The sequence below is a fragment of the Onthophagus taurus genome, chromosome 1 (assembly GCF_036711975.1).
Source record: "Onthophagus taurus isolate NC chromosome 1, IU_Otau_3.0, whole genome shotgun sequence".
Classification (NCBI taxonomy): Eukaryota; Metazoa; Arthropoda; class Insecta; order Coleoptera; family Scarabaeidae; genus Onthophagus; species Onthophagus taurus.
The window spans coordinates 23,175,475-23,203,453 of NC_091966.1; the positions used below are offsets into that span (position 1 = coordinate 23,175,475).

Consider the following 27,979-nt stretch of genomic DNA (forward strand, 5'->3'; position numbering starts at 1 on the left):
TTTTCTTAAAGTAAATGTCTACATAATTATAAAAATTATACGCACAAATAGCAGCAGTAGCTGCTGCAACCAGTTCGGTGTCAGTCATAGTACTGAAGTGCTCGTGAAGATCCGCGAGAATGTGGATACGAGCTGCTCGTTCTGAGCAACTTCGACAAGGTTACTCGTCGAAGTTACTCCGCGAGAGTGTGGAGGAGGCTTTAGAGGGTACGTTGATAGAAACTTTTTTCAAATTTTTGGACAAGCTATAACATCTTGAAGTCCTGCGCATATATTATGAAACATCCTGTATAAACAAACAGTCTCAAAGTCATCTAAGGCAGTGTCTTCTAGCCGTCTCTGTTCTTTTTGGTTCAGGACACTTATGCAAGAAGGTGTTCACTTTGTATAATATAAAACAATATATTTGTGCAATCGTTTGTCACATTTTGAACTTGTGTTGTATTTTTTTGACAACTATTCCTTAACAAAATAGCACTTATCAATACGAAAAAAATTATTGGTTTGATTAGCAATAGTTCGATTTGTGAACTCTTACCACACCTACCTTCAATTCAGTCCACCATCTTGCTACAGATTACTTTTCTTACCAGGTCTTACCCCATAGTACAGAAATAACATTACTATTTCTTATAGAATTCGTTTATTTAAAAAATAAATCAAAATTTAATTGATAGAAAATACTAATTATTATACTAATCTTAAACATAATAAATATTCGCAAACATCGTCAATATTAAACTAGTAGATTCTGACTTGAAAACGTTTACAATCAAAATCCACTAGTCAGAATCGGAACTAAGGACATACTTAACAGGATTCTTTACACGTCCTTCTCTAACATTTTTTGGAGGCGGACTATAATCATCTCCACTATCATCATCATCTTCCACATTTTTCTTCTTTTTCTTTCCCCCTTTTTTACTTTCATCATCACTTTGCGCAGGTTTCTTTTTTTGAGGCGCTTTCTTTTTCTTTGCTATAGGGACATCGGAATCTGAATCAACAACATCCATTTTTTGCAACTTTTTAGGTTTATCCTCAGAATCGCTCAGGTCTTTCTTCTTACGTTTATTTTGTCGTTTCACAGGAGGCACAGATATTTCAGTTGTTTCTGGTTCCGGTTGTTGTGGACCTTTATCTAATTGTTTTCTTCCTACTAGGCTATCAAATAAATCTTCTGACGAAACATTACTTCTGGCCGGAGGTGCTTCGGATTCACTATCAGAACTTAAATTCGCCACGCGCTCTATTTCCAACTCCTCTTTAACAGCTACGTTATCGTGAAATACGGGTTCATCATCAACGTCGTCCGAGACGTCCGAATCTAAATCGTATTTCACCGATTTCGTAGCTGCTCTTCTAGTTAACTGACGTTCTTTTGGCGGTGGTGGACTTTTCATTCGCAAATTTTCTAAATCTGAATCACTTCCTATATCATCGTTTTCTGAATCGGATGTGTATTTCTTGCCACGCTTTTTAGGGCTACCATTAGCTTAAAATTTAAAAATGATGTAAGTACACAAAATATATAAACTTCTATGCAAATTTAAAACATTTCTCATTTTAAAACATTCTTTAGTAAATTAATAATTATTACGCTAGTAAAATATACAAGTTTCCCAAAAGCAACGAATAAATTCACTAATAACAATTTTGGGAAGCACAGAAAAGGGTTTATTAATTACATGGAATTATTCAAAAATAATATATTCTACCGTTAAATATCTGCAGATTGAAATTGAAAAATTTGTAATAGTGGAATTTTACTGAAAAAGGTAGATCATTTGAGCTTTCATATTCTGTTACATTATCTGACCATACAGCTTTCTTTGTAAATTTACGTCTACATGCACGCAAGACTTTAAATCCTTTTCTTAGGAAGCTTAACAAATCCAAAAACCAACGTAATATGAAATACCTGATCAGAATGCAAAATGGACAAGAAGACATGAAGGCAAGGTTCGCACGTTTGTGGTTTATTCAGTCTGCCAACCTCACTTTTTTTAGTTTAGAAAAGTTTACATTTTGTACAAGCTGTACATTTTTGAATATCTTGCAGGCTTTCGATAAAATCTGGCATTATGGCTTATTCACTAAACTGCGATCATATTTAGAGGAGAACTTATTTTTTGTCAAACAAGAAGGTTAACCCAATCTTCTACCCATACGAACCGGAATCCCACAAGGCAGTATTTGATTCTGACACACGAAGTAGTATAAGGAGATAAAACGGCAATAGGCGACTGTGTTCCAGAATAGGGCGAATCTAATTCAAAGTTTTACCTTGTGGCTCTGACGACAGCGCCCCGGTGGCAAAACTGTAAACTAACAAAAATTAATCTAATGTAAATGCAATAAAACTATGTGTATTTATAGATGGATTTTTTTTTCTATTAACTGGGTAACAAGGAAGAGAACAGTTAAATAATCAAGATTAAGAGGATATCAGCTTAATTAACTAACAAATATGTCTTTTAAAAATATTTTTACTGACGTTGCTCCTGAGGATGATTAAATGTATTGATCGAAACCGGTAGAGCTGAAAATTAAAAAAAAAATCCATCTATAAATACACATAGTTTTATTGCATTTACATTAAAATTGAGATGGAAAGAAATAACCAAATAAATATTAAAAATTAATCTGTTTAGGTTAGGTCGGTTATTTTTTCTTTTGCGGTCCATTACATTAATCATTATTACACATAATTTTTACAACTCAATATTAGATAATAATTAATTATAATAATATTAATCAATATTATTATAGTTTTTATTACTCTTATAATATAGAATTGGTCCAGCTAAAATCAGCTGATCTGTCAGAATAGAACAACTTGCAAGCAACTATAACCTAAAAAGTATATTTAATTTTAGTTTGCAGTTTTAACACAAGGGACGCTGTCGTCAGAGCCACAAGGTATAACTCTGAATTAAGTTCGCCCTATTTTGGAGCAAATCCCCCACCACTTTTGTACGCTCGTTTTATCTCCTTATACTACTTATATGAGGTATAATATCAGAACACGATATTATACCTCATATATACCACAGACATGCCAACCAGCATTTCCACCACCACAACCACCTACGCTGTTAGCTACTGTTATCTTAGCCACACATAGGAATCCCCAAATTGCTTCTTACCATCTACAAAAGCACTTAATCTAACTGAGTGAATAGACTAAACGAAGGCGAATCAAAGTAAACTGTAAAAAAATTGCACAGGTCACCTTTACACTAAACCGAGGGATGTGTCCACAAGTTAGACTAAACAATGTTTCTCTCCCAATTCAAACTGTAATTAAATACTATCAAAAAATGTATTGCTTCTGTATCACTCCATCATAAAGCCTATATAGATGTATGGTATGCAGGTCTAGGAGACTGCCACTAAAAGCCATATAGAAAAATTACGTTTTCAGTGTGAAGTGCTACGACAAATATTTGACACACCATGATACATAACAAAGTGAGTGACAGGAATTCGCTCGAATCCGCACATTTAAATGTTGTATTGTAGAGACTTAAGATAGATATCGCGATAAAAAATAGTAACACAAGTTCAGGTCTGGCGATCGTAGTAGCCAATGAATATTCCTATTTTTACTGATGTCGGTTCGGAAAAAATTCTAAGAAAGTTGCCCCATCTTGTTGGAAATGAGTATTCTTTTTCATAGGCAATTACACTTTTTCTGTGGGCAAATTACGCTCTTCGAAAACATCGCACACCAAACTGCAACATTGGCACAATAGCGAAAGTTATGTTATTAACATAACCGTTGAAGTGGCTCATTTCAACCACTAATTTTACTAATCCATGAATTATCGATGAGCTGTGGGTTGGTTGTCTTCTAACATCTGTAGCATGTGCTCACAAAAACCAAGGACGACTTTAAACAGTTCCCGTGCGGTTATTATAAACATTTCGAAAAAGTTTTATTAGAAAAAAAAAAAAAACTTCAAAATAATATATCCTTATACTTAACCGTATAATGCGCTCTGATGCGGAAGACACGGGACACCTGTATACTTATTCCGTATTAACCTGGTTTTGATGACTAATCAACTTTGAAAGGACAACGTCTATGATATGTTACTTGTTGTTCATACCTACATATACAGAGTGTTCCATCTCAGACGCGCCACCGAAACCCGTCGAATGATTTTGTTTGGGGGACATCTTTTGACGTCATTTGAGGCTTGAACGAGCAACCCCCTAAGAGGGGGTGCTTCAACCCCTCAAAATTGAATAGGGGAGAGGGGTTGAGTGATACTTCATTTGAAAGGTCTTGGAAGCCTCTTTACAACAGTGTATGAAAAACGTTAATTTGATGAACCGTTTTCACCAAAAATCAATTTTTTAGCTCAAATGAGCAACCTAGAATATTTTGGTTATAAATAAAAAAATTGAATTGTTTTATCATGTTGTTTTATTTATCACAATCAAAAAATCAAATCTGCGTTTTTAAATCAAATGTTCAAATTGTCCTCCATTGACTTCCATACAATAATACAATCTTGACTGAAAACCGTCTCTAACATGGTTCAGCATAATTGGAGTTATGTGACGACACTCATTTACAATTCGTTGGCGTAGTTCGTCCAAATTTTCAGGCTGAGTCACAAAAATCTTGGACTTAAGATGTCCCCACAAGAAGAAGTCCAGACGGTTCAGGTCAGGAGAACGGGCAGGCCACTCTATAGGACCTCTTCTTCCAATCCAACGACCGGGGTATTGCAAATTGAGGTATTGGCGAACTGGTGCGGCGTAGTGAGGAGGAGCTCCGTCTTGTTGGAAATGCAATTCTTGTTCAAGTAGTAGAGGATCGTTTTCTAATTTTTTTGTTATTAACGGATCAATCACATTTTCCAGCATTTCAAGATAAATATCGCCATTTAAATTACCAGGAATAAACAGAGGTCCAATTATGTGGTCTCCCAAAATTCCTACCCAAACGTTTAGCTTTTCCGGATGTTGAGTGTGAGCTTCTCGAAATACATGAGGATTTGTATCGTTCCAAATTCTACAGTTATGCCGGTTAACCTCTCCATTAAGTGAAAAAGTGCATTCGTCAGAAAAGCAAACGTTGTACAAGAAATTAGGGTTATTGTTGATACGCTCAGCCATAATTTCGCAAAACTCTTGCCTTCGATCCAAATCATCATCATTTAATTCGTGAATTAATTTAATTTTGTACGGATGGAACTTGTGTTTATGTAAAATTCTGAAAACGTTAAATTGGCTAATACCGGAAGCTGCAGGAAGTTGTCGTACAGATTGCGTGTTTGGCATAAGTTGGACATGTCCCAAGACCGCCACCGCTGCTCCTTCATCATTAGCAATTCCAATGGGTGCCCTTTTTTATCCATTACTGAACCCGTCTCAACAAATTTTGAAATCTGTATGTGTATTGAAGACGTATAAAACTGTACATTGGGACAAAATGTCACATTTTTATTCCAAAAACAAAGGCATATTAGGGATTATTTTACACAAACATCTGAGTACACCACTGGATTTTTCATGGAATTTCATCAAAATTGATGACTTATTAATAATTGCAGATAAATTGATAATAAAGTGATTTTCATTAATCATTTCATCAAAATCGGACAAGAAATACAAACTTTATGAGGGTGTCCCACTTTTAAATGGGTCATACTGTAGGTGCTAATTTACCTACATTTTTTCCTTTTTCTCAGGATTCCATATGATGGAATCTGATGAAACTCAATTCTTCATTGGCACCAAATTCACTAATATACAGAGTATTTTCGATCTTTTCGATGCAATTGAAATAAATTAAGAACCTAGCAACACAGGTGGCGGCTTACTGACTCAATTATACAGGTGATTCTCAACTTATACGCATAAACTTGGGGGATTATTCCTCAACGGGAATAATGACTAATAGGCGAAAAAATTTGAACTAAAAGTTTTTCTGTTAGATATCCGTGATATTTACTTTCAAATCACGAATACATAGAACATTTTAAAATAACATAACAGCGAATTTTCGAAGTTATTTCCGATATCTTTTATACACAATTAGGCTCCCTGAATCTACGATCTCCCACTAGCGCGGCCTAAAACAGGCTTGTTGGCGAATTATCTCAGAAGCAACATGTATCTGATTTTGCAATATTACTCAGTATAAACTTCCGTGGCGTACACTAAGCTTTTTAAGTAACCCCAAAAATAAAAATCAAAATTGAGGTTGGGCAATCGCGGTAGCCAGGCCATTGGACCACCACGACCTATCCATCTTCTAGGAAACGCATTATCTAGATGTCCCCGATTATATCAGATATCTAGGAAACTAAAAGGTTTTACTACAATTGTTTTCACCTATTAGTCATTATTTGTCACAAGGAATGGATCCCCAAATTTATGCGTACAGGTTGACAATCATCCCCTGTATAAATAAATTTCGAATCAGATAGTGTAATGAGTCATATCATACACTGTTGGAAATAATTCACGAGCACACCCTATATAATCTGAACGCGTGAAGACAAATCCATAATATTTGCGGAGCATAAAGGTTCACTGTAGACGAGTTTATTCAGCGAGTTTCGAAATTTTCTGCCGCGGCATTGTTGACTGAGCCGCCCTTCCAAGTGGAACATTCCGTCGCTATGGAAACCAAAGCGGGTTGGAGATACGGTTTTTTTTAGTGTAGTGTGATGGACCAGTATGTTGTCGTACCCTGTGCGCAATGGAAGGGCGATCACGTTACTTAAGCGAGATTGAGGGAGGAATGGTTGTGGGTATGCACATTGGAGGGTGTATCGTTTCGTGAAAATGCGCGTCGTCTCGAGCGGTCGTTACCGACAGTGCAACGGACATGGCGAGAATGGTCTGAGCTAGGACATACGCACCTTCAGCCGCGACCAGAACGACCCCGCGCGACCACAGCACGCGTGGTTCGTGTCGTTGTGCTCAGCCTTTTAGCGTCTCGTACGTCCTCTTCAAGGCAACTTGGAGCTGTTTGGCCAGCGGGAAGGGAAGGCCAAGGAAGGCGCACTCACTACGCTAACTGTATGGCGGCGTTTGGTAAACAGTGGACTGCGCGCACGTCGTTCGTTACAGCGGATTCCACTAACACCCGAGCACCGCAGTATACGTCATGAGTGGGTCGACGCTAGACATTGGTTGGTTGCCGAGCGGAGGGACATTTTGTTTCCTGACGAATCAAGATTCGAATTGAGCACCGGTGACGTGCGAATTTTGGTTCGTCGGAGACGTGGTGAGCATCTATTCGAGCAGTGTGTGCAAGAACGCCCTATCCACCGTCAACCGAGTATTATGGTATGGGATGCGATTACACATGGGGGACGTACACGTCTGCTACGTGTACAGCAGACAATGATGGGTCTACGATATGTAGATGAGATGCTACGGCCCGTTGTGCTTCCCTACGTTCGGCAGCTCCCACGTCTGCTATACATGCACGACAACGCCCGATCGCACATTGTGCGTGTTGTACAGACCTTTGTGGAAGAGCACCGTATACGAATGCCTTCCTGGCATTCCCTGTCAGAAACGCTGTAAAGTTAATAATAACATAGACAAACTGTGAAATAAAATCTGTCAAATATACTGTAATAAAGTAATAAAACTAAGCAATATAACTTTAAATAGCGGCATTCTAGAAATCTTTGTAAAGAAGCTCACAAAGTAGTGTCAATGGTGATAGTTTGAAAATATATGACAAGATTGTATGAAATGTTCGGACTGATAACATAGCAAAGTAATACTATTCCTTTGCGTTCGCATTAGGCATATTTTTACCAATAGTTATTCTACTCTGCCACATTCGTCTTCTTCATCTTATTGCTATAGGAGCTAATCCATCTGACTAGGACGCTTGGTTCCGCGACTTTGTGTTTTTGCCTATTTAGCGATTCATGTCGGGCTCATCCTCTCAACATAGTCGCTCCATTGCCGACATGCCGCTCTCGTCCATCTCACTACGTCCTACACTCGCAGATCGCTCATTATGTCTACATTTCGTACTCTGTCTAGAAATGTAATGTCATTATGGCTTTTGTGCGGGATGTTTTGGAAATAGTCTCGGCCGTATAGGTCGCCCACAGGACTTGATATTCGGACTTTGCTTTCTACATCCATGTATTTGCTGCGCGATATTATATCTCTTAGGCAGCACGATATTCTGGGTGCCTTATTTACCTAATTTCTGCTAGTGTTCCAATCTTGTTGGTATTTTACCGTTTTTTGTGATCTTCTGGAATAATTTTGTTACCGAAGATGTTACTGAACTTGTGGTCAAAATGGTCTCAAATAGGAAGATGCGTTATTCACACTCCTGTTTAACATCGTATTGCGAAGTGTCGTGCAGAAGACCAACACAGACACACTTCTCCATAAAAATCAAGATCCTCGAATTATACTGGCTTTTGCTAATGACATAGATATAGTGAGAAATATAACTATCGATGTCAAGAAAGACAACCTTTAAACTGGAAGTTGCTGTAAGGGAAGTTGGCTTACGAATCAACGAACATAAAACCAAATATATATATCAATAATAATAAGATCAGATGATCTTATCAGATGGAGATCTGTCATCCTTATGGGCATGAATACAATGTTTAATCCAGATGTACTTGTACTTTTTTTCGCGGGGCAAGTCCTTAGTTTTCTTGTACAGACCAGCATTATGAGATGAGAGGCTTTCATTTACGAAAAGTTTATCAGTTACGTTGCGTATAGACAAACCTGGCGACTCGTTACCATTATTTTTAAGATAGAATTTGGCGCGGGACGTGAACTTAATTATAACGTCGTATAAATAATGTACTGCATCAATATCACATTTTTCGAGTGGACAAGTAATTGCTTCTCCAACCTGCGACACCAATAAGTGTAAATCATCGATCATCGATTTTAACCGGTAAACCCAACAGAATAATATTATTTTACCTTGAATATTGCTCTAGATGATCCACCCGAGATTTTAGATCATTAAGATCATTTAGATCACCTGTCATTTTCTCACCTAACGCTTTAAGGGTCCTTTCAAAATCAGTGATCTTCTCTCCATAAAAGGACACCGATCTGAGCAATTATTCGTACTTAGAATTCATGCTCTTAACGTCGCACTGGATAGACATTAATATTGAAAAACGGTGTTCTACATTTCTGCAAAATGTGCGGAGGAATTATGTAAGAAACGCAAATTTGCGTTTCCGTTACATCACTATTTAGCAAGAAAGTTCTCAATCTCAATTCCTCAATCATCTAAGAAAAACCCTTAACTGTTCAATAACTCTATGATTTGCCCTACTTTAAAAAAATGCGTAAGCTTAAGCCTGTACCTTAGCCATTCACCTCAAACATTTTTACAGAAATTGTAACCATTTTTACTATAGTATTTGTGATTAAAATGTCATGAAACACTCTGTATAACGTAGCGACTAATGACAAAGAAATCATCTGTATTGCAAAATTCATTTAAAAACGAAATTATATTACCTTTATCACTTTTCTTGAAGTCTAGTTTGGTTTGTTTCATTCCATCTGCTTTTCCTTTTCTACCGCGTCCTCCTTTCTTCTTTTTATCTTCATCAGTAACACCAATTTTCTCCGTGAGAGTTTTCTTATCCTGTACCATCAGATCAAACTCATCCTTTTCATCCTAACAATTATTTAACGTGCACACATCAACACAAGACGAAAACGTAAAGAAATAAAAAATGTAAAAAAAATATTAATTTTAAAATATGACTAAATAATAAAAATGCGACACCTAGAATTCATGCAACTGTTATAAGTGTAACTTACATCTATACTTTCTTCTTTTTTCACACCTTTCTTTGCCCGTTGTTCTTTAGTTTTCACTGCTGTTTGAATTTTCTTCTTAATTTCTTCCGTTATTTCAGGTACCACCCGTCGACCTTTCGGTGAAGGCAGTACTTCTAATAAGTTCATTTTTTTCTTGCCCTACAATTCGAAAGTTTAAAACTAGTTGTTCCACTCCATAAAAAAGTTATATATGTGTCAACAGGGCCAAAAACTAAATTGCCTTCTTATTAGCAACTTATAATTTAGTGACTTGCATGTTTTCCGAGTATTAAAAAATTGGCTTTTCAGCTGTATTACAGATTACATTAAAGCATCGCTAACAAAGTACGTAATCGGGTTGTCTTATTTTAACGTGATTGTTTGTGAGACTTTTAATCGCTAAAAGGATTTTTATCAATTAGAAAATGGAGTTCTTCTCATCATTTTCTAAATATTTAAAATATAATAGGATGTTCATAAAACGAAACGACTTGGAAGTGCTTTGACATTTCTTACTCGATACAATGGTGAAAGAGATGAATTCTTAAGCAAAATTGAGAGCGGTGATGAAACTTGAGTTTGTCATGTCACTCCAGAATCCAAACAACAGTCGATGGAGTGGCAAAAACAAAAATTTAAGACAACTTCGTCGTCACTGGCGGCAGCTTTTCATGAAGAGGGTATAGAAAAGTTTTTTTTCGGTACGACAAATGTCTGAACAATGGTTGCAACTAAGTAGAAAAAATGTTTTACGTGTTATTTTTCAAAACGGTACTTATTTTACGGACACGCCCGTAAATAATTAATCATATTGATAGTATAGGTATACTAGAGATACCTTTATTTATTATAGTCAACAGTAAATTACTTTCATTATCAGTATTTTCTCATTTAACAGTTTTGATTAAGATTACACCCTTTTCAAATAGTATTGTATTCTATAAATTTAAACGTTTTTTTGTGGTTTCCAATATTCTCATCTTGTGACATAGTCTTACATATTTCTCGTTACATATACCTTTACAAAAAAATATTGTGATTAACACCAAAGAACGTGAGCATGGGTAAAATATGCCCAGGTAATGTTTAAAGACAGTTTATTACGGCATCGACTGTAACTACGATGTGTGTAATTACCATACGTCAAAAAATTCCGAATGAATTTGTGACTAATTTGTGGCTTCCAAAGAAATAAAATAAAACAGAGTAGTTCTTTTAGGTTCGACCATGCATGCAACAACGGATGTCGAATGACCTACTTGATTATAGGGTTGATACTGTAGATACATTGTGTGAAACGGATTCAATTTCTAGAAAATCGTGGCGATGGCCATGTACCGTATGCTAAACAACGTAGCAACAAATGCGTTATTGACACACAAAAGCAATAATCTAACAAAAAATTGTAAATGAGGGACTTTGTGAAATCTCTTGCTTTGGAGTTATGTAATAGTATATTAAAAAACAAGTTTCGTAAGACACGCTTGAAATGCACGAATTCAAGTTGACAAACGAGTGGCGAAGCCACGAGTTTTTTAATGAATGAGTGCTTTAAGGCTTATGAAACGTGTTTTTTATGCTATTTTTTGTAATTCGCGTTTTTATACTTTTTTCTTAACAAAAATAAAGCAAATTTTGGCAATGTAGGGAAATAGGTATGTAGCAAATAGAAACTTAGAATTGACAATTAGAAACTGTCAAAACACAAAATATATTCACCTCAAAAAAATGTGTGATGTATACCTCCCAAAATAAGAGAAATTGCTCAGAGTCAATGTCCTCATCATTGTGGACCTTGTATTCGATGCTAAGAACGTGTTTAAACATCCATAGACAAAAATTGTCACATTGACAACTAGAAAAATTAATGACCCAATGTCACCAACTTGAACTGGTTCCATAAAATGTTACTAAAATCTCATTACAGCATCGGATGCTGTAAGGAGTCTCATTACAGCACCCGTTTGAGTACTGTTATAGCTTCCCTTACCGTAGCGAATTACAAAAACAAGATTTACAATATCGAGAAACAATTGTAACACTGCCATAGGACGTAAAACGCGTTTACAATTAATATGTCCAAAGGCTATGGTTGAAGAAGAGATACCACCAAAACATCCAAAGATTACATCAAGATCTGTCCGTGATGTCAAGACTGTCCGTCTGGGAAGGATGGCAAAACTAAAACCCAATGCGATAAATGTAACAAATTTATATGCAACTTGTCGTTTTCGAATGTTTAAAATGCCATTAGTAAGTAGAAAATGACCAAGGTTTTTATATAAAAGGTTGTCTAGGTTCAATACTTTGATTTTAGTTTGTGGGCGAGGGGTAAGAGTGGGAGTGTTTCGTGATGTAAGTGGCGGTGGATTGCGCGCACAACCTTAAGGCCATGTGGATGTTCCGTGCGTTTTGTATAGTGAGAGTTGAAGTGTCTTCACTAGTATTGACATAGCATCTCAGACCTCTTAGAGGGAGGAAGTACAAGGTACCCATTGGGGCCTAGGTGCCGCGTATTGAATACGCACTCCCCGTACTATACATACAGTGTGTTAATTAATTATCGTACCCGACGTCCAAGTTCCGTTGAGTATTGGTTATAAGGTTATCTAATAATAATAATAATAATTTGTCTAATAATAATATTTATGTTAATAATTATTTAAAAATTAAACAAGTGTTATTAAACTCAAGAAATAAAGAGTTTGTGTTGGTTTACGTATATAAATGAAAACATAAATGACAATTCTTCCAATGACGTCACAGCAAGGCCTTTGCGGAGGGGTTACGTTCATAACAACAGCGTTCATAGGGAGTTGGATAACCTTATACAGTATATTTACTCAACGGACCTTGCCCGACGTCATCATTGCAAGTATGCAACACAATATGCGATTTGTGTATTGCAATACCAATACTGTAATATTGGTTGCATACTTGCAAAGATGACGTCGGGTACGATAATTAATTAACACACTGTACAGGGTGGGCAAATTTGGGTGTTATTATAGGCTATCTCAGAAACTATAAGAGATACGAAAAAAGTAGGTACCATGTCTCGGTCTCTTTTTTCGAGACTAATCCAATCCCGCAAATACCAAACCTCTATCTTCTTTTGTTTTCAAGTTATCGCCAAAAAGTCAAATTTTGGTGATTTCAAAAAGTGCTCATATTTCGTTTATTTTTGAAATTAGAGAAATGGGGTTGATACGTTCTTAAGACACATTTTTAAGTAGAATGTAGTATATCGTTGAAAAATTTTAAACATAGTTGATGGTTTTAGAGATATATTTTTAACTTTCCAATGATGTATCGCATGTATGGAATATTTTTAAAAAAGTAAGCGTTAATTTTCAATTCCAAAATAGTAAGCCGTAACGTTTTAAATTTTGATTATAGCAGGCGGGTCCGGACAGTAAATACTACCTAGTGGCAATATGGTTTTGCAAGAATATGACAAAATAAAGTTGGTTTTGTACCATTATTCAGGATAAAGTTGGTTCTCTACCAACGAATAAAAACTTTGAATAGTTAATTTAAATTTTTCAGTATCTTATTTATCATTTTTTATTGGTGAACAAAGTCGGCGTTTGTTCACCAATAAAAAATGGTTATCAAGTAAAGTTTGTTTATTAAAAATACAAGAAATGTATTAATTAATGAATAATTAAATATGAACAACAACTTCAGTCACAGACTGTCACCTTCTTCCACTAAACTTACTGGTTGTAAGGTTAGAACAGTTCGGTACAATGAATGAAATCTTCGGTAGTATTTTCCCAGTTTTCCCAAACATAAGAATTTGAAGTTTTTTGATATCAGCAATCTTTTCTTTTGAAATTGATTGAGATAGAGGATAATTAGGGATCATTAATTGGGAGCGGACTTTCAGAAGAAAACTTAAATGACAGAAATTGAAAGAAAGACTTATGTATCATCTTCAAAGCGGACTCTAATATATTCTATATTTAATTTTATCGTTTTATTTAAAGATAATGCGGAACTTCTTAAGCGGAAAACTCGTTTCGCAAAATTCATGAGTGAAATGACAAGTAAACTCATTTGCTATAGTAACTAAGTAGGATTTAGCGTTTTCCTCGCCTACTATAATTAAAAATTAGAATTTTAATCTTTAATATGTTAGAATTGAAAAATAACGCTTATTTTCCACAGATACATCATGCGTGCGATACATCATTGGAAAGCTAAAAATATGCTCTTTTCAGTAACATCATATTCAAATATAGTTTGTATTTAAAAAAAACACAACTTTATGTTATATCTCAAAAATTATCAGCTATGTTTAAAATTTTTCACGGCAGTATATTCTACTCAAAAAAGTGTCTTCAGAAAGTATTAACTCCATTTCTATAATTTCAAAAATAAACGAAATATGAGCTTTTTTGAAATCGCTAAAATTTGACTTTTTGACTATAACTTAAAAACAAAAGAAGATAGAGATTTGGTCTTTACGGGATTGGATTAGTCTCGGAAAAAGAGAAAGGGACATGGCACCTACTTTTTTCGTATCTCTTATAGTTTCTGAGATAGCCTATAATAACACCCAAATTTGCCCATCCTGTACAGAGTATTAACATAAATCAATAACTACTTTAGTGTTCATCAATTATTTTATGATAAGCGAATTTATATCAAAAATTAGTTGAATTATTTTCAGTTTTCCTACCGCAGTTAATTATATACCACACTAAATATATTAAAGTAATTCAATTACTTTATTTTAAAAATTTGAATTATTTCCTGGTATTATTTTCCGCCAATGACGTAATGCGCAGTATGGTTGCGTATAAATGTAGACTCTTATATAAAAACCATGAAAATACCCTGTTAATATTACTATTATCTTCTATTGAATGTGGAAAAATGGTAATTCAATTTTTGACCAACCTCTATAAGATACTGATACAAGGAATGACAAGCTATTTCATAGCATCTGAAGAATAATCATGCCAATTTAAAGCTTTTTTGAATGAACATTGGCTAAGAAATAAGGTTTTAAAGAGCCTGGTAAAATTTGCCAAAAAGAAACTTAAAATCAAAGTAATTCGAAAACGAAAAACACTAAGTAGCAATAACTTTTATCAAACTCAATATAATTTTTGCGTGTAATAAAAACTATAACATTTCATTTCAAATGTTGTGGTCTACTTCCGGTATACCGGAAGTGTCGGCCACTTTGAAAGTATTTTAAATCAAATGTTTCGGATGATCGGCCCGTAAAATTTCAAAACTGTACGAGTAGTGGAACTTAAAAAAGTTCTAACGAACCAGTTACATGGGGCACCGGTATATGAAAAAGTAAGCATTGTAAGGCTGTGGACACATTGCGCGGCATGCGAGCACGACTACCCCTCGCGAACATTTTTAGTTCGCGGCGCGTCTTGCATATGCTTCGTAGCCAGTCGCTTAACCATTCGTATGTATGTCCAAACTTGCACGCGGCAGAATTATGTCACTGGTGCTAGAATCACGCCGCTGGTGCTGCCGCGTATTGTGTGGACACACCTTAATATATTGTGTTAAATAATATATGCAGTAATTGTAGTAAGATAGTAAAGTAAGATACAGTAGCGTAGCGAGGGGGGGGGCAAGGGGTCAATCATGCTCCGGGCGCCACTTGCAGGGGGGCGCCAAATAATCTCCAACACATACAAAATGTTTCAGATAATTTTAATTGTTATTTTAATGGATTAAATGAATGTACAACGATATTATTATTATTAATAAATATACATTATATATACATATTAATCTTTTTTGTACTAAATTCTGTATATTATATCTTTTCTGGCGGGGGCGCCAATACAATGTCGTGCCCCGGGCGCCAGTTATGTTCGCTACGCCACTGGTAAGATAACTAGCGGAAATTAAGTACACAGGGTCAGTCAAAAAGCAGCAATGAAAATAAGCAAGATTCTGCTGTCCAACGATACAGTTCACAGGCGTATTATAGAAATGTCTTCTGATATCGAGAAAAATGTATGCAGTAATAAACTGTCAACAGACATTGTTAATAAGGTGCAACTCATAGCAATCGTCCGTTTTATTAACGAAGATTAAATAGTAAATCAGATCCTTTTTTGCAAAGAATTAAGTGTGTCTACAAAAGGTGAAGACGTTTTTAACATTTTGAATAACTACCTTGAAAAATGGCAATTATCATGGTTGCCGTGTATAGACATCTCTACAGATGGCGCCCCTTCCATGGTTGGGTGTGTTAAGGGCCTTACATCTTTTGTAAAAAAACAAAATGAGAATATTTTTGTAACTCACTGCTTTCTTCATAGGCATTGATGGCATAAACATTAGGAGAAAAATAAGAAGTAGTTTTAGATCAAGTTGTTCAAATGGTTAACTTTATTAAAACACGACCTTTTAAATCACGTTGTGTGTCGATATAGACATCAACACAGACGGCTGTTTCTTCACACCGAGGTGAGGTGGTTGTCAAGAGGAAAAGTACTCACTCGTCTACTAGAGCTATGACAAGAACTTCTTGCTTTTTTTTGAACAGACACAACAACTTCATTTTTGTAACTTCCTGCGCTGTGAATTTTGGACTTTTAGGTTACAATATTTGCCTGATATACTTCAGCAGCTTAATATTTTGAATTCAAGCATGCAAGGTAACGAAGAAAATATTTTTACATCCACTGACAAAATGAAAGCGTTTCAGAAAAAACTGCAGGAAATTTCGAAATGTTTCCATTCGTAAACAACACTAGCTTAAATGAAACACTTCCAATAATTGTCGAACATTTAACAAAATTAGAAGAAAAATTGGATTCTCATTTTCCAGATTGGATTAGAAATCCATTCACGGAATTATCAAGTAATTTTAATTTAACCTTAACAAAAGAAGAATAACTCGCTGTTATATCCACTGATAATGGTTTGATGATTAAATACAAGGAATTGCCTCTTGAGTCCTTTTGAATTTCTATAAAAGAAGAATATGAGGCAATATCGCAAAAAACATTGAAAATTTTGCTTCAATTTTCAACCTCTTACCTGTGTGAGCTAGGATTTTCTGCTCTCAACAGAATCAAGTCCAAAAAGAGAGGAAATATTCAATGTATTGATGAGGAAATGAGGGTTTGTCTTTCAAATGTATGCCTTAACATCGAAGAAATCGCTCAATAACACCAACCTCACGTTTCTCATAAACGTTAAAATTGTTATTAACATTAAAAAATGTAGTAAGAATGTTGTAAGGTCAAAATAAATTTTGTTTCGTTGTATTAGCTCATTTGATTGCCATAAAAGCACACTTGAACTTTATAACATAATTATGTATAGCTTTCAAAATTATTATTATATTGTCTTAGAAATTTTTATATAGTGCGCCCACAATTATTTGTAGAATTTTAAATGCGCCCGACTTCAAAAAGTTTGAGAACCATCGCTTTAATGGAACTTTAATATACAGGGTATATTATTCCATATTTCAGTTCATCTCGAAATTCCAAACAAAATTCATATAGCATATTTTGTGTCAAAACATTTGAGAATACAGAGAAAATGTTTTCTGGCAGCAACTCTAAATAATACATTCACGCGCCACTGGCATGCATTGAAAACATATGACTTTACAGCTTTGACACATATTAACTATTTTTACTGATACAATAAACAAACATACTATTTGATATGCTAACATACTTACTAAAACATTTTTCGATTTAGACTCTTTAATTTTAGCCACGTCTCCCAATTCATCTTTTCTTTCCTTTTCTTCAACTGCATCTAATTTTTCCATAAAAGCATCCAGATCTTCCCTCCACAAATGTGCCGGAGTCTTTTTCTTTAATATATCCAATTCGGTGATTTTAACATCTCTTTGTCGAAGCAAATCGTTTTTTCTTTCCTCAGTAAGCATCCACATGGACATACCAAGTAGATAATCAAACTTTTTTACATCTGTTAGATTTTTAAAAGCTTTTTCTGGATCAATTGGTTTTGATGATGATTTCGAAGGTTTCGCCAACGCTTCAGTTTCTTCTTGCTCTTCAGTTTCTTCATCTCCCTCGCCTGCTTCTTCTTCTTCATCAGTCATACGTTTTTTCCATTCTTTAACTGGATCCGGAGAATAATTTCTTCGTATAAGTTCATCGACGATTGTTTTTCTTTTCTTATTTTCAACAACCAGTTCACCACTACATTTTTCCATGATAAATCTTGCTTGATTGTTTAATTTATCAGCTTCCGCGCCTAACATACCCTCCAAGTACTCTTTACGTTTTAAATAATAAGCTAGTCGGAGTGTGTAAAATTCACGTAACATCTCTAACACGGTTTCGTATTTTTTTAAACAGCCGGCTTCGTCAAACGCACACATTGAGGTGGTGCCCACAATAGATTGAAGCTTAAAGATTTTATGTAAGCCGTCTTTTTCCATTTGTTGTAAACCCCCAGGTAGGCATGTAACAACAAATTTAATCGTCGTATCGGTATTGTATTCTTTGTAATCTTGTATAAGTGCTTTAACTTTTTCGGATCCATGTAAAAGACTTTCGAGAACGTTTTCTTTATAATTTTGCGTCCATGTACCAATCGGAAGTTCGGTTATTTCTAGTGTATCATTACCAATAACTGCAATCTCACCACTCACAATAAAGCGACTATCTCCGCAGTCTTCAACCATCCCTCTAAAGTTTTTATACCAAGGAAGCATAGGAACAGGTTCTTCATTGTTTAATAATAAGCGTAAATTGGCTACTATTTCTCGTGGATTATAATTCGGTATTTTTGTCATCCATCCTGTTCCAATTCCTTCAGCACCATTCACTAACACCATAGGAATTATTGGGATGTACCAATAGGGTTCAATTTTTAAATTATCATCATATTCGTACTTTAATAGGGCGTCATCGTGAGGGTGGAATAAAAGCCGAGTTAACGGTGACATTTTTGTAAAAATATACCTCGGACTGGCCGAGTCTTTCCCGCCTGCTAAACGGGTTCCAAATTGACCTCTCGGTTCCAATAAGTTAATATTGTTACTTCCGACAAAATTTTGTGCTAAATTTACGATTGTCATACATAATGACACTTCACCATGATGATATGCGGACTGTTCCGCCACCGAACCTGCTAATTGAGCTACTTTAACTTCTTTTTTATCATTCCTTTTTATACAAGTATATATAACTTTACGTTGTCCTGGTTTTAAACCATCCACAAGCGAAGGTATCGACCGTATATTATCGGCGTTCGAAAACAAAACTAATTCTAAATTGACGAAATCCGCGTAAGTTACAGCTCTGGTATCCTTACCATACAAATATCTCTCAGGCATTCCCATTTCTTTTCGTCTTTTTGAGTCGGTCATAAAATTAGTCAACCATTCTTTACGGTGTTCAACATGCTTTTTACTAAACGCTAAAATGATGTGGTCATCATCGGTTTGGCCATTATAACGGAAACGTATTCTGTGTCTCGTCATATTCGTAAAGTATTCCTTTGCCTCTTTAGAGGTGGAAGTACCCAAACCTTTGTAGTACTTTATATTGAAGGTATGGTGATTTGCGGTATTACTTTTCCATTCATCAAATTCTGGGATCGAATAAAACGACAATTCTTGACCTTTTTTAGTCGCTTTAACGATTGGGGTAATAAACTCTTCCAAGAAATCTCTACGCAATAATTCGGGCCAATTAAAATGGATAAAATTGATTAATAAACCTTTGATATGTGATCCATCTTGATCTTGATCAGTCATGATCATAACTTTACCATACCTTAACGATTTCATATCATCATCTGTATTATACTTCTTTTTGTATTGCAATCCCAAGATTTTAATTAAGTTATTAATTTCAGCGTTTTCCAAAATTTGTTTGTGGGTTGCTTCGCGTACATTTAATAATTTACCTCTTAATGGGAAAACTCCGTAATAATCGCGACCAATAACACCTAATCCAGATACGGCTAAAGATTTAGCCGAGTCTCCCTCTGTTAAAATTAATGTACACTTTAAAGCATTTTTAGTTCCGGCTTGATTGGCGTCTTCTAATTTAGGTATTCCTTTTAATTTAGCTTGTTTCTTTCCGCCGGCTTTCGACAATTCTTTTTGTTCTTTAAATTTTGCCCATGACAAAACTGATTCGATAATGCCACTCTTCGTAACAGCGTTTATAAACTTCTCAGACAACGTACATTTCGAACCGAAACTTTTTATTTGAGATGTCATATTCTCTTTGGTTTGCGAGTCAAAGGTAGGGTTGACGATCAAGCAGTTTATAAAGATCCACATGTGGTTTTTGATCTGAAACGGCTTGATATTAACACCTCCTTTGTTTTTCTTTTTTACAACTTCAATGAGCTGTTTTGTAATCATTTCAGTTACGTAATCAACGTGTCTACCGCCTTTTGTAGTGGCTATACTGTTCACAAATGACATTTGTTGGAAGCCTTTATCAGACATTGTAATTCCAACTTCCCAACGATCGCTTACGTTTTCATAAATTACTTTAAGGGGATTACCCATTTCGTCTTCAGATTCTTTTATAAATAAATCAATGTAATCTTTAAATGATTTTACAGGTAATCGTTTTCCGTTTAAAAATACCTTAACTCCTCTTGAAGACGCTGCCACATCGTAGGCTCGTCTTGACATTAAACCGACAATTCCTTCATCTAAACTATCCATTTTGAATTTAACTAAGTCTGGACAGAAAGTGATTTTTGTAAAATCATCTCCACGAAAATCTTTAATCTTAGCATCAGACGTTTTCATCATATTTGAAGCCCATGTCTGTTTAAATTGTTTTTTATATTCCATGCATGCAGTTTCAACTATAAATTTTGTGCTGAAAATATTACACAGTTTCGCTCCGTAACCATTTCGACCTCCAGTTACTTTTTCTTCTTCGTCATTATAATTAGAAGACGTTAACAATTGACCGAATATCATAGAAGGGACATACGTTTGTTCGTCTTTATGCATCACAACGGGGATTCCTTTTCCATTATTCCACACAGATATTGTGTTAGTTTCCGGATTTATATCCACTTTTATACAATCCATTTTTGGATCACGTTGTTTATTATCAGCTGCATTCACTAAGATTTCATCAAAAATTTTATACAATCCAGGAACATATTCTATTTGTTTTTGTATAATTCTATCTTTTTCTCCATCATATATGTACATGGTTTCATGGGCTTTTTCAACAGAACCTATGTAAGTATCCGGCCTTAACAAAATGTGTTCTAATTGAGATTTCTTCTGGTAAGTTTGTTCAATTGATTGTTGTTTAGGGACTGCTTTTTTAGAAGCTGTAGAATTTGATACACCATTTTCTCCCATACTGGTATCCATACTAGTTCCCATTTTAGCAAACATACTCTGTAAAAATGAATAATAAAAATTACATATTATTCATAACAGATTGATTATGATGAAACTAGAATGCAGTGCATCACAATTCTATTTATATCATGTACTGAAGCATATCATTATTAAATACAAAGAAGGTCAAGACTAAGGTACGTTGATATTTAGGAAATATTAACTTGCAGGCCAAATACTAAACGTTGATACTACATATTTTGATGAATCAATTTCTTTTTAAAATTTAATAATAAGCATCAGTAATCCTTAAATACAAGATTGTGTGCATCTCAGGCTTGTAAAAATAATACTAAGGTAAAAATGGCGCCGTCCATAACGGATTATAGTTTAAATATGAACAAAAAGATTAGTTTTGCCAAATGTCTTAACCAATTTAAAAATAATTTTGTAAAATTTTATTATTAATGGTCTTAAATAAATATGTTATTCAAATTCTAAAGTAATTCACAACGGTACCTATACGTGACAAAACATAGTTAAGTAATTCACAACGGTACCTATACGTGACAAAACATAGTTAGCTCGATGCCTACGGAATTTTGAGGCAATTATATTAGCTGTAATTTTAGAACCACCTATCCCTGGTGTCACTTAAGGATACTTGCTACCGTTCTAGGCCCTGGTAAATCCATCAGGGCCAACATCCTCTCAAATCATCTTAACGGGTAAAGACGAATGTCCAAGCAACCTAACACTAATCTTATTATGAAGAATTACTATGTGCACATCTCAACATAGAGTTTTAAATATTAATAACTTAATTAATATTTCCTTCTAAGTTTATCTTAACGTTATTTGTATATACTTTGTAAATGGTGGTCACAAGAATTGTAATTTTGCACAAGTGAGTAAAAAAAAATGGAAAGTCTTTGTACTTATTGTAAATGGTAAAATACTATAATTTAGCTCAACAATGTTATATTAAAATGTCGCTGATTTAAGAGAATAACAATTAACTAGAATGTGGGTATGTATTATATGTTCTTATGCACTAAATATTAAACATGTAACTATAACTTACATGACAGAGGTAACATTTTTGAAAAAATGGAAAAATATATATTGTTATGGGTGGATGATACCATAACGGAAAAAGTAAAATCAATGTTTAATAATCTTAAGAAAACAGATGGAGGTGAGCCAACATTAACTATCGTAGTGTGACATTATGTGGTGAAGCAATTAGATGTTGTGACGGCGGCTGTTTTTCCTAAGGAATTTCAGGGTTATGGAGAACATAGCAATTATTCTCCAGATTTAATCTTCAACGTTGATGATAGATAGGTCTGGTTGAAGATAGGTCTTTATTGGTAGAAGTTACCACCACGAACTTTTATTTCTGGCAAAGAGCGATCTGCTCCAGATTTTAAAGTTGCTAAAGATAGAATAACTCTTTTGCTGGGAGCGAATGTTTCAGGAACTTTGAAACTTAAACCAATATTGGCGTACCATTCACAGGCCCCACGTGCTTTAAAGGGTCTCAATAAAGACATGTTACAAGTTTACTGGAAATGGAACAAGAAAGCTTGGGTCACACAACCTATTATCACAGGTTGGTATAGAAATAATTTTTGATCTACTATGCTTCGCTTTTGTGAAAAAAATAAATTAACACCCATGGCACTTCTTCTCTTGGAGAATGTTCCAGGACATTCTCAAAACCTGGACGAAAGCAAAACACTACTGGTTGTCAAACTTGTTTACATACATCCAAATAAAACATCACTTTTGCAGCGAATGGATCAGGGGGTTATCGCAACCTTTAAGGCATATTATCTCTGCAATACTTTTTTGGAAATGGTGAGAGTTTTGGACACTTCAGATAAAACAGTCAAAGACTATTGGCGGTCTTTCAATGCATTAATAATGTAAAGTCAGCTTGCAATGAAGATTCGGCAAAATGTTTAAATGGAGTTTGGCGTAAACTTCAGCCAGCGTTAATGCACGATTTTAAAGAAGAACAACAAGAAACTCGTATTGAAGACTTTACCAGGCTTGCAGGTGATATGGGATTGGAAGATGTTACTGCTTAAGATGTCATAGAACATTTAGAAGTTCAAGATCAACAACTCTCAAATGAAGACTAGAAGAATTATACAAAGAATTGGATCGTGAACAGTCAGAGGCCAACGAAGAAGAAATTTCAAATGTGGTGAAAACGGCCGATCTGAAGCGTATCCTTTCAACTATGTAAAGTTTGAGTGATGAACTTTGTTCGTTAGACAACGATTGGAAACGAAGTGGTAATGTAAAAAGTATCGCATCCAATCGACCTGCATCAGAAATTCAGAATCAACTTTCTTTCAAAAAATATATGACATCGAAAATTTTGAAATTACAATTTGCCATTATTCGTTTAATTTTGAGGTACGTACAATCTAATCCTATACATTTATATGTATGTACAGGGTGTCAAAATTTCGATACGTTTGCAGGGTATCTCAGTTATTATGAAAGAGAGAAAGTTGCGGTTGTCGCGAACCAGAACTACCTTTTTGTGAAACTTGCAATGCCACAAACCAAATTTTCATAGTCCTCTTCGTTTTTGATATACAGGTAGTCTTTCAAAATTTACGATTTTCAGACACCCCCTGTATCTCGGCTATCCGCAAACTTAGTAAAAAAGTAAAAGCGGGTTCTAATAGATTTTTTGACGTAGAATTCAATGATGCACGTAGATTTTTTCTAGTCATCACGATTTTGAGTTATACACAACTTAGATTTTTTTTAAATCCTATATTTTATTTTTTTATTGAACTAGAATTTTATCAAGTTTTTCAAAGATAATACTCTACACCTACCTTTATAATTAACCTCGAAATTTAATAAAATACATTATTTTAAAAGTAGGTTAAGATAAATTAAGTGATCGTGTTGCTAGATACCGGAATAAACAAAGTAAATTTACTTAATTACTGTCAAACTTAATTTTGAATTTTGTGCTAACAATAAGTCGAGTGTTACTTAATTTCTGGTAATGCATCAATAAGTTGTATTGTTATTAATTACCTTTTTCTTGACATCGAGCGTTATGAAAAATAAAACATGCTAGCATGTTACATTCATGCGAATGAAAATTTAAACCAAGCTGTTGAATTATACATAAATAGGTAGAATGCAACATTTATAAGCAATGACATTTTATTAGTAGATTGTTTCATTTCAGATATCCAGAAAGAGCGCAACCAAATCCAAAAATTTTTCTGCGAAAAAAGCGCAATTTGATTAATTATGGAAGTTTTTTGAAGCCCAGACCAAAAAAATATAATAAAGAAAATCGGAAATAACAATGAAATTATCGTATTAGGATGTGTGGAAGCCGCGCCTAAAACATCATGTAGGGAAATTGAAGTTCAAGTTAGAATTAAAAAATCGACAACCTATGCGATTCTAAAAAAAATATAAATATAAACCCTACAAAGAACAAACAGTTCACCACTTACACCCGGGAGATGCCAAACAACGTTTGGAATTCCGTAACTGGTATTTGAACCATGCACAAAATAATATTGAATTTAGTTCCTCTATTATATGGTTTGATGAGGCATATTTTAACAGCACAGGAGTCTATAATCGTCTCAATAATAGGCATTGGTATCAAGGAAACCAACATATTGTAATTGAGCGGGAGCGTCAAGGAAAATTTGGATTTAGCGTGGCATGTTTTATAATTGGGCCATGAATCGTTTACAAAATATATGAAGGAAACGTTAATCGGTATTTTGGATGATATTCCTCTTATACGGCTAAATATATTTATTTTCAACAGGACGGAGCTCCCGCTCATAATGCGCAGTTAGTGAGCCGCTACTTAACCGCAGAAATTCCTGGTAGGTGATCACCTGATTTATCTATTTTGGACTTCTTTTTATGGGGATATATCAAGAATCGCATCTATACTACCCAGAATCGAACAAAATTGAAATTGAAAATTGTTGTAAATGATGCTTTTTCACATTTACAGCAACATCGCTTAACTATTTTAAATGCAATTAAACGCTTTGTGAACAAGGTGTGCATCAAAATGGTGACAACTTTGAACAATTCTTGTAACTTGAAGTCATATTTGCATCATCGTTAGTTTTTAATTATTTTTCGTTTTTTGCAAACAAAAATTAATAGATACATTTTTTTAATAAGTCAATAATTAAATAAAAGTAACATAGTAAAAACCTAAGTTCTGTTTATAACTCAAAAACCGTGATGACTAGAAAAATTCTGCGTGCTCCATTGGATTCTAGGTGAAAAAATCTATTTGACTAATGATACAAATTTAACCCTGCGAGATTTCTGGAAGAATCATTTTAACATTATCTACTGCATAAAGTTCATTGATAATGCCTGGAACAATATCTCTTGCTGTACATTGTAGTCAGCATGGAGAAAACTCTGGCCAGCTTCTGTGTCTGACAGACATTTTAAAAACTTTCAGGAAGAAGCAGATGTGATACAAGACATTGTCAACATTGGCATCAGTTTGGAGTTGGAAATCAATGAGGATGATGTGGCGGAGCTCCTGCAAGATCATAGCCAAAAACTCACTCCAGAAGACTTTATGGAATTACAACTTGAGCAGGTGAAAGCTGTAGAGGAGGAGCATTCAGCAGAAGAACATGAGGTACCAGATGCTTCAACAACGAATTTTCCCAGTTTTCAAACTTGTCACAGGTAGAATGGCTTGATGAGGATATTTAGACATACGTTCAACATTTAATTGCCCTACATGATGACTTCAAAATCAGATTTGAAGATATTCTGACGATGGAAATACCACCATGAATCATAAATCCATTTGATGAAACGGAAGTGGAGAATGTGATATTACAAGAGGAGCTACTCGAGCTTAACACTAATGAGAAGCTGAAAGTGAAATTTAAAAGAGGGTATCAAACATTTTGGCTGCAGGCAAAACTACCCGAAAAATATCCTGGACTGTGCGGAATTGCGAGAAAGCATTTGATAGCGTTTCCCTTGTCATATCTTGTCGTAAAAAGTTTTAGTGACATACATAACTTTGGCAGAAGACCAGATACTGCTTCTAGAAGACTAAATACTGCTTTCTGAAGACTAGCTACTGCTGACAGGTCTAAATACTGCAAAAGAAAGATAAGATATTGTTGGAGAAAACATTAAAAAGGCGCTGGCGCCCCTTTTAGGCGACCGCCGGGTGCAGTGCACCCCTTGCACCCCCCGGTAGCGCCGCCTCTGATCATATTACATTGTAATTATATTACATTATAATATGATAACAATAATAATTAATAGTGTAATAATTACATATTTGAATAAGTACAACACAAGAAAATATACTATTTTCTAAATAAGGGGGAGTTTCTAAATAAAATAAGTGTGAATTGATTGGTTTCTTGTGCTGTGAGTAGATATCAAAAAAGTAAAGTTGGATGGAATCGCATTTTGATTGGTCAACTTTACTTTTTTGACATCCACTCACAATCAATTAATTAATTAACCAATTAATTCTCACTTTTATTTCAAAAACTGTTAATTCTGTTAATGAATATGGTAGAAATGTAGCTGCAGGGGGTTCAACGGAACCAGCAAAATTTTTAAAGTGGTCTATGAGAAAAAAAAGTTTGAGAACCTCCGTTTTAAATGATAATGTAATGGCACATTTTCCAAATTCAAACTCCTCTGGATCGTTATTTTTCGAAGGAGTAATGCTTGTATATATGTTTGTTATATATTTGTTACAAATGTGGTTTCATGTTTTTGGTAATTACATAAACTACTACATTTTCCTTTCTGTATTATTTCAACACATAAAACCATTAAATGTTAAAACACTTTTCCATAACAAAAAACCTATAAGTACATTATTTGGATTAACTTTATAATTGCAATAGGAAAAATTGATTATGATGGATTATGTACGTGAACTGAGGTATCACTGTATTCAGTGATGATGAAATTCGTGTTTTAACTACCACTGAAGAATTAGTGGTAGTGAAACGCTTATTGCATTTATTTTTTAGTGCATTATGCCCAACCCTGTCCAGAACTAATAGATTTTAAATGTTTGCAGCATATAATTTGCCCAAGAAAGCTCGAGCAGTTCTCTCCCTCCTAAATATGTGACTATACAGCATTTAACAATAATCCCAAACTGAGTTTTAAATTTGTATGCCATGCTCAAAAATTTAAACATACTAAAAGTTATGTGGACTTCACCTAAGGTTTCATTATTCATTATATTACATTATTTAAGTAACATCTTATTTTTACGTTTTATACCATCACTTTAAAGAGTTCCCATATTTTTTCTGACTCTGCCTGCATAAAAAGAAACAAATTTAAAGAAATAAAAACCAACACTTGTTGTCAAACCGGCTGCAAAAAAGTGGTAAACTTGCTTGAAAATTATTGGTCTATGCCGAAAGAACAACGCCATTATTTAAGAATATTATGCACAAACTAACAAAAACTACAAACACTAAATTTAAGAAAAACGGTTTAAAACATTTCTATTAGTAAAGAAAAATTTAAATCACGTTTATCTCGATAGCAGGTAATTGACGCTAACCTCTACATATATCAAGCGGGATTTTTCATTTCATTTTGACACGAATTCTTTACTACTTACCTTTAAATCAGCCATAGCTGAATTGCGCTGTAGAAAACACTTTTTACACTAACTTTATTATTACACTATCTTAGTGCCAACATTATTGTAACAAAATGCTGCAAATTATACAAGATACGAACTTAGAGATCAACAATACATCCGACATTTGTCGTCTGCCATGTTCTCTTGTTTTCCCTTCAGCCTCA

At 34.6% G+C, this 27,979-nt stretch overlaps 1 protein-coding gene across 1 annotated transcript; it reads right to left on the reverse strand.

Annotated features, from left to right (window-relative positions):
* Positions 1 to 626: 626 nt before the first annotated feature.
* LOC111414367 (topoisomerase 2) lies at positions 627 to 27,970 on the reverse strand. The gene is made up of 5 exons (XM_023045687.2): positions 27,792 to 27,970; positions 17,501 to 21,184; positions 9,814 to 9,972; positions 9,505 to 9,667; positions 627 to 1,495 (listed from the first exon to the last, which is right to left on the reverse strand). The coding sequence occupies exons 1-5, from the start codon at positions 27,804 to 27,806 to the stop codon at positions 783 to 785; spliced, it is 4,734 nt and encodes a 1,577-aa protein (XP_022901455.2). The 5' UTR covers positions 27,807 to 27,970; the 3' UTR covers positions 627 to 782.
* Between the last annotated feature and the right edge of the window lie 9 nt (positions 27,971 to 27,979).

What these genes read in the sequence shown, in the direction of transcription:
- LOC111414367 (XM_023045687.2), bottom strand. An exon ending in CTAAATCGAAAAATGTTTTA is followed by an intron (nt 9,973 to 17,500) that starts GTAAGTATGTTA and finishes TTCGAATTGTAG; the next exon opens with GGCAAGAAAAAAATGAACTT. An exon ending in AAAAAGAAGAAAGTATAGAT is followed by an intron (nt 9,668 to 9,813) that starts GTAAGTTACACT and finishes AATAATTGTTAG; the next exon opens with GATGAAAAGGATGAGTTTGA.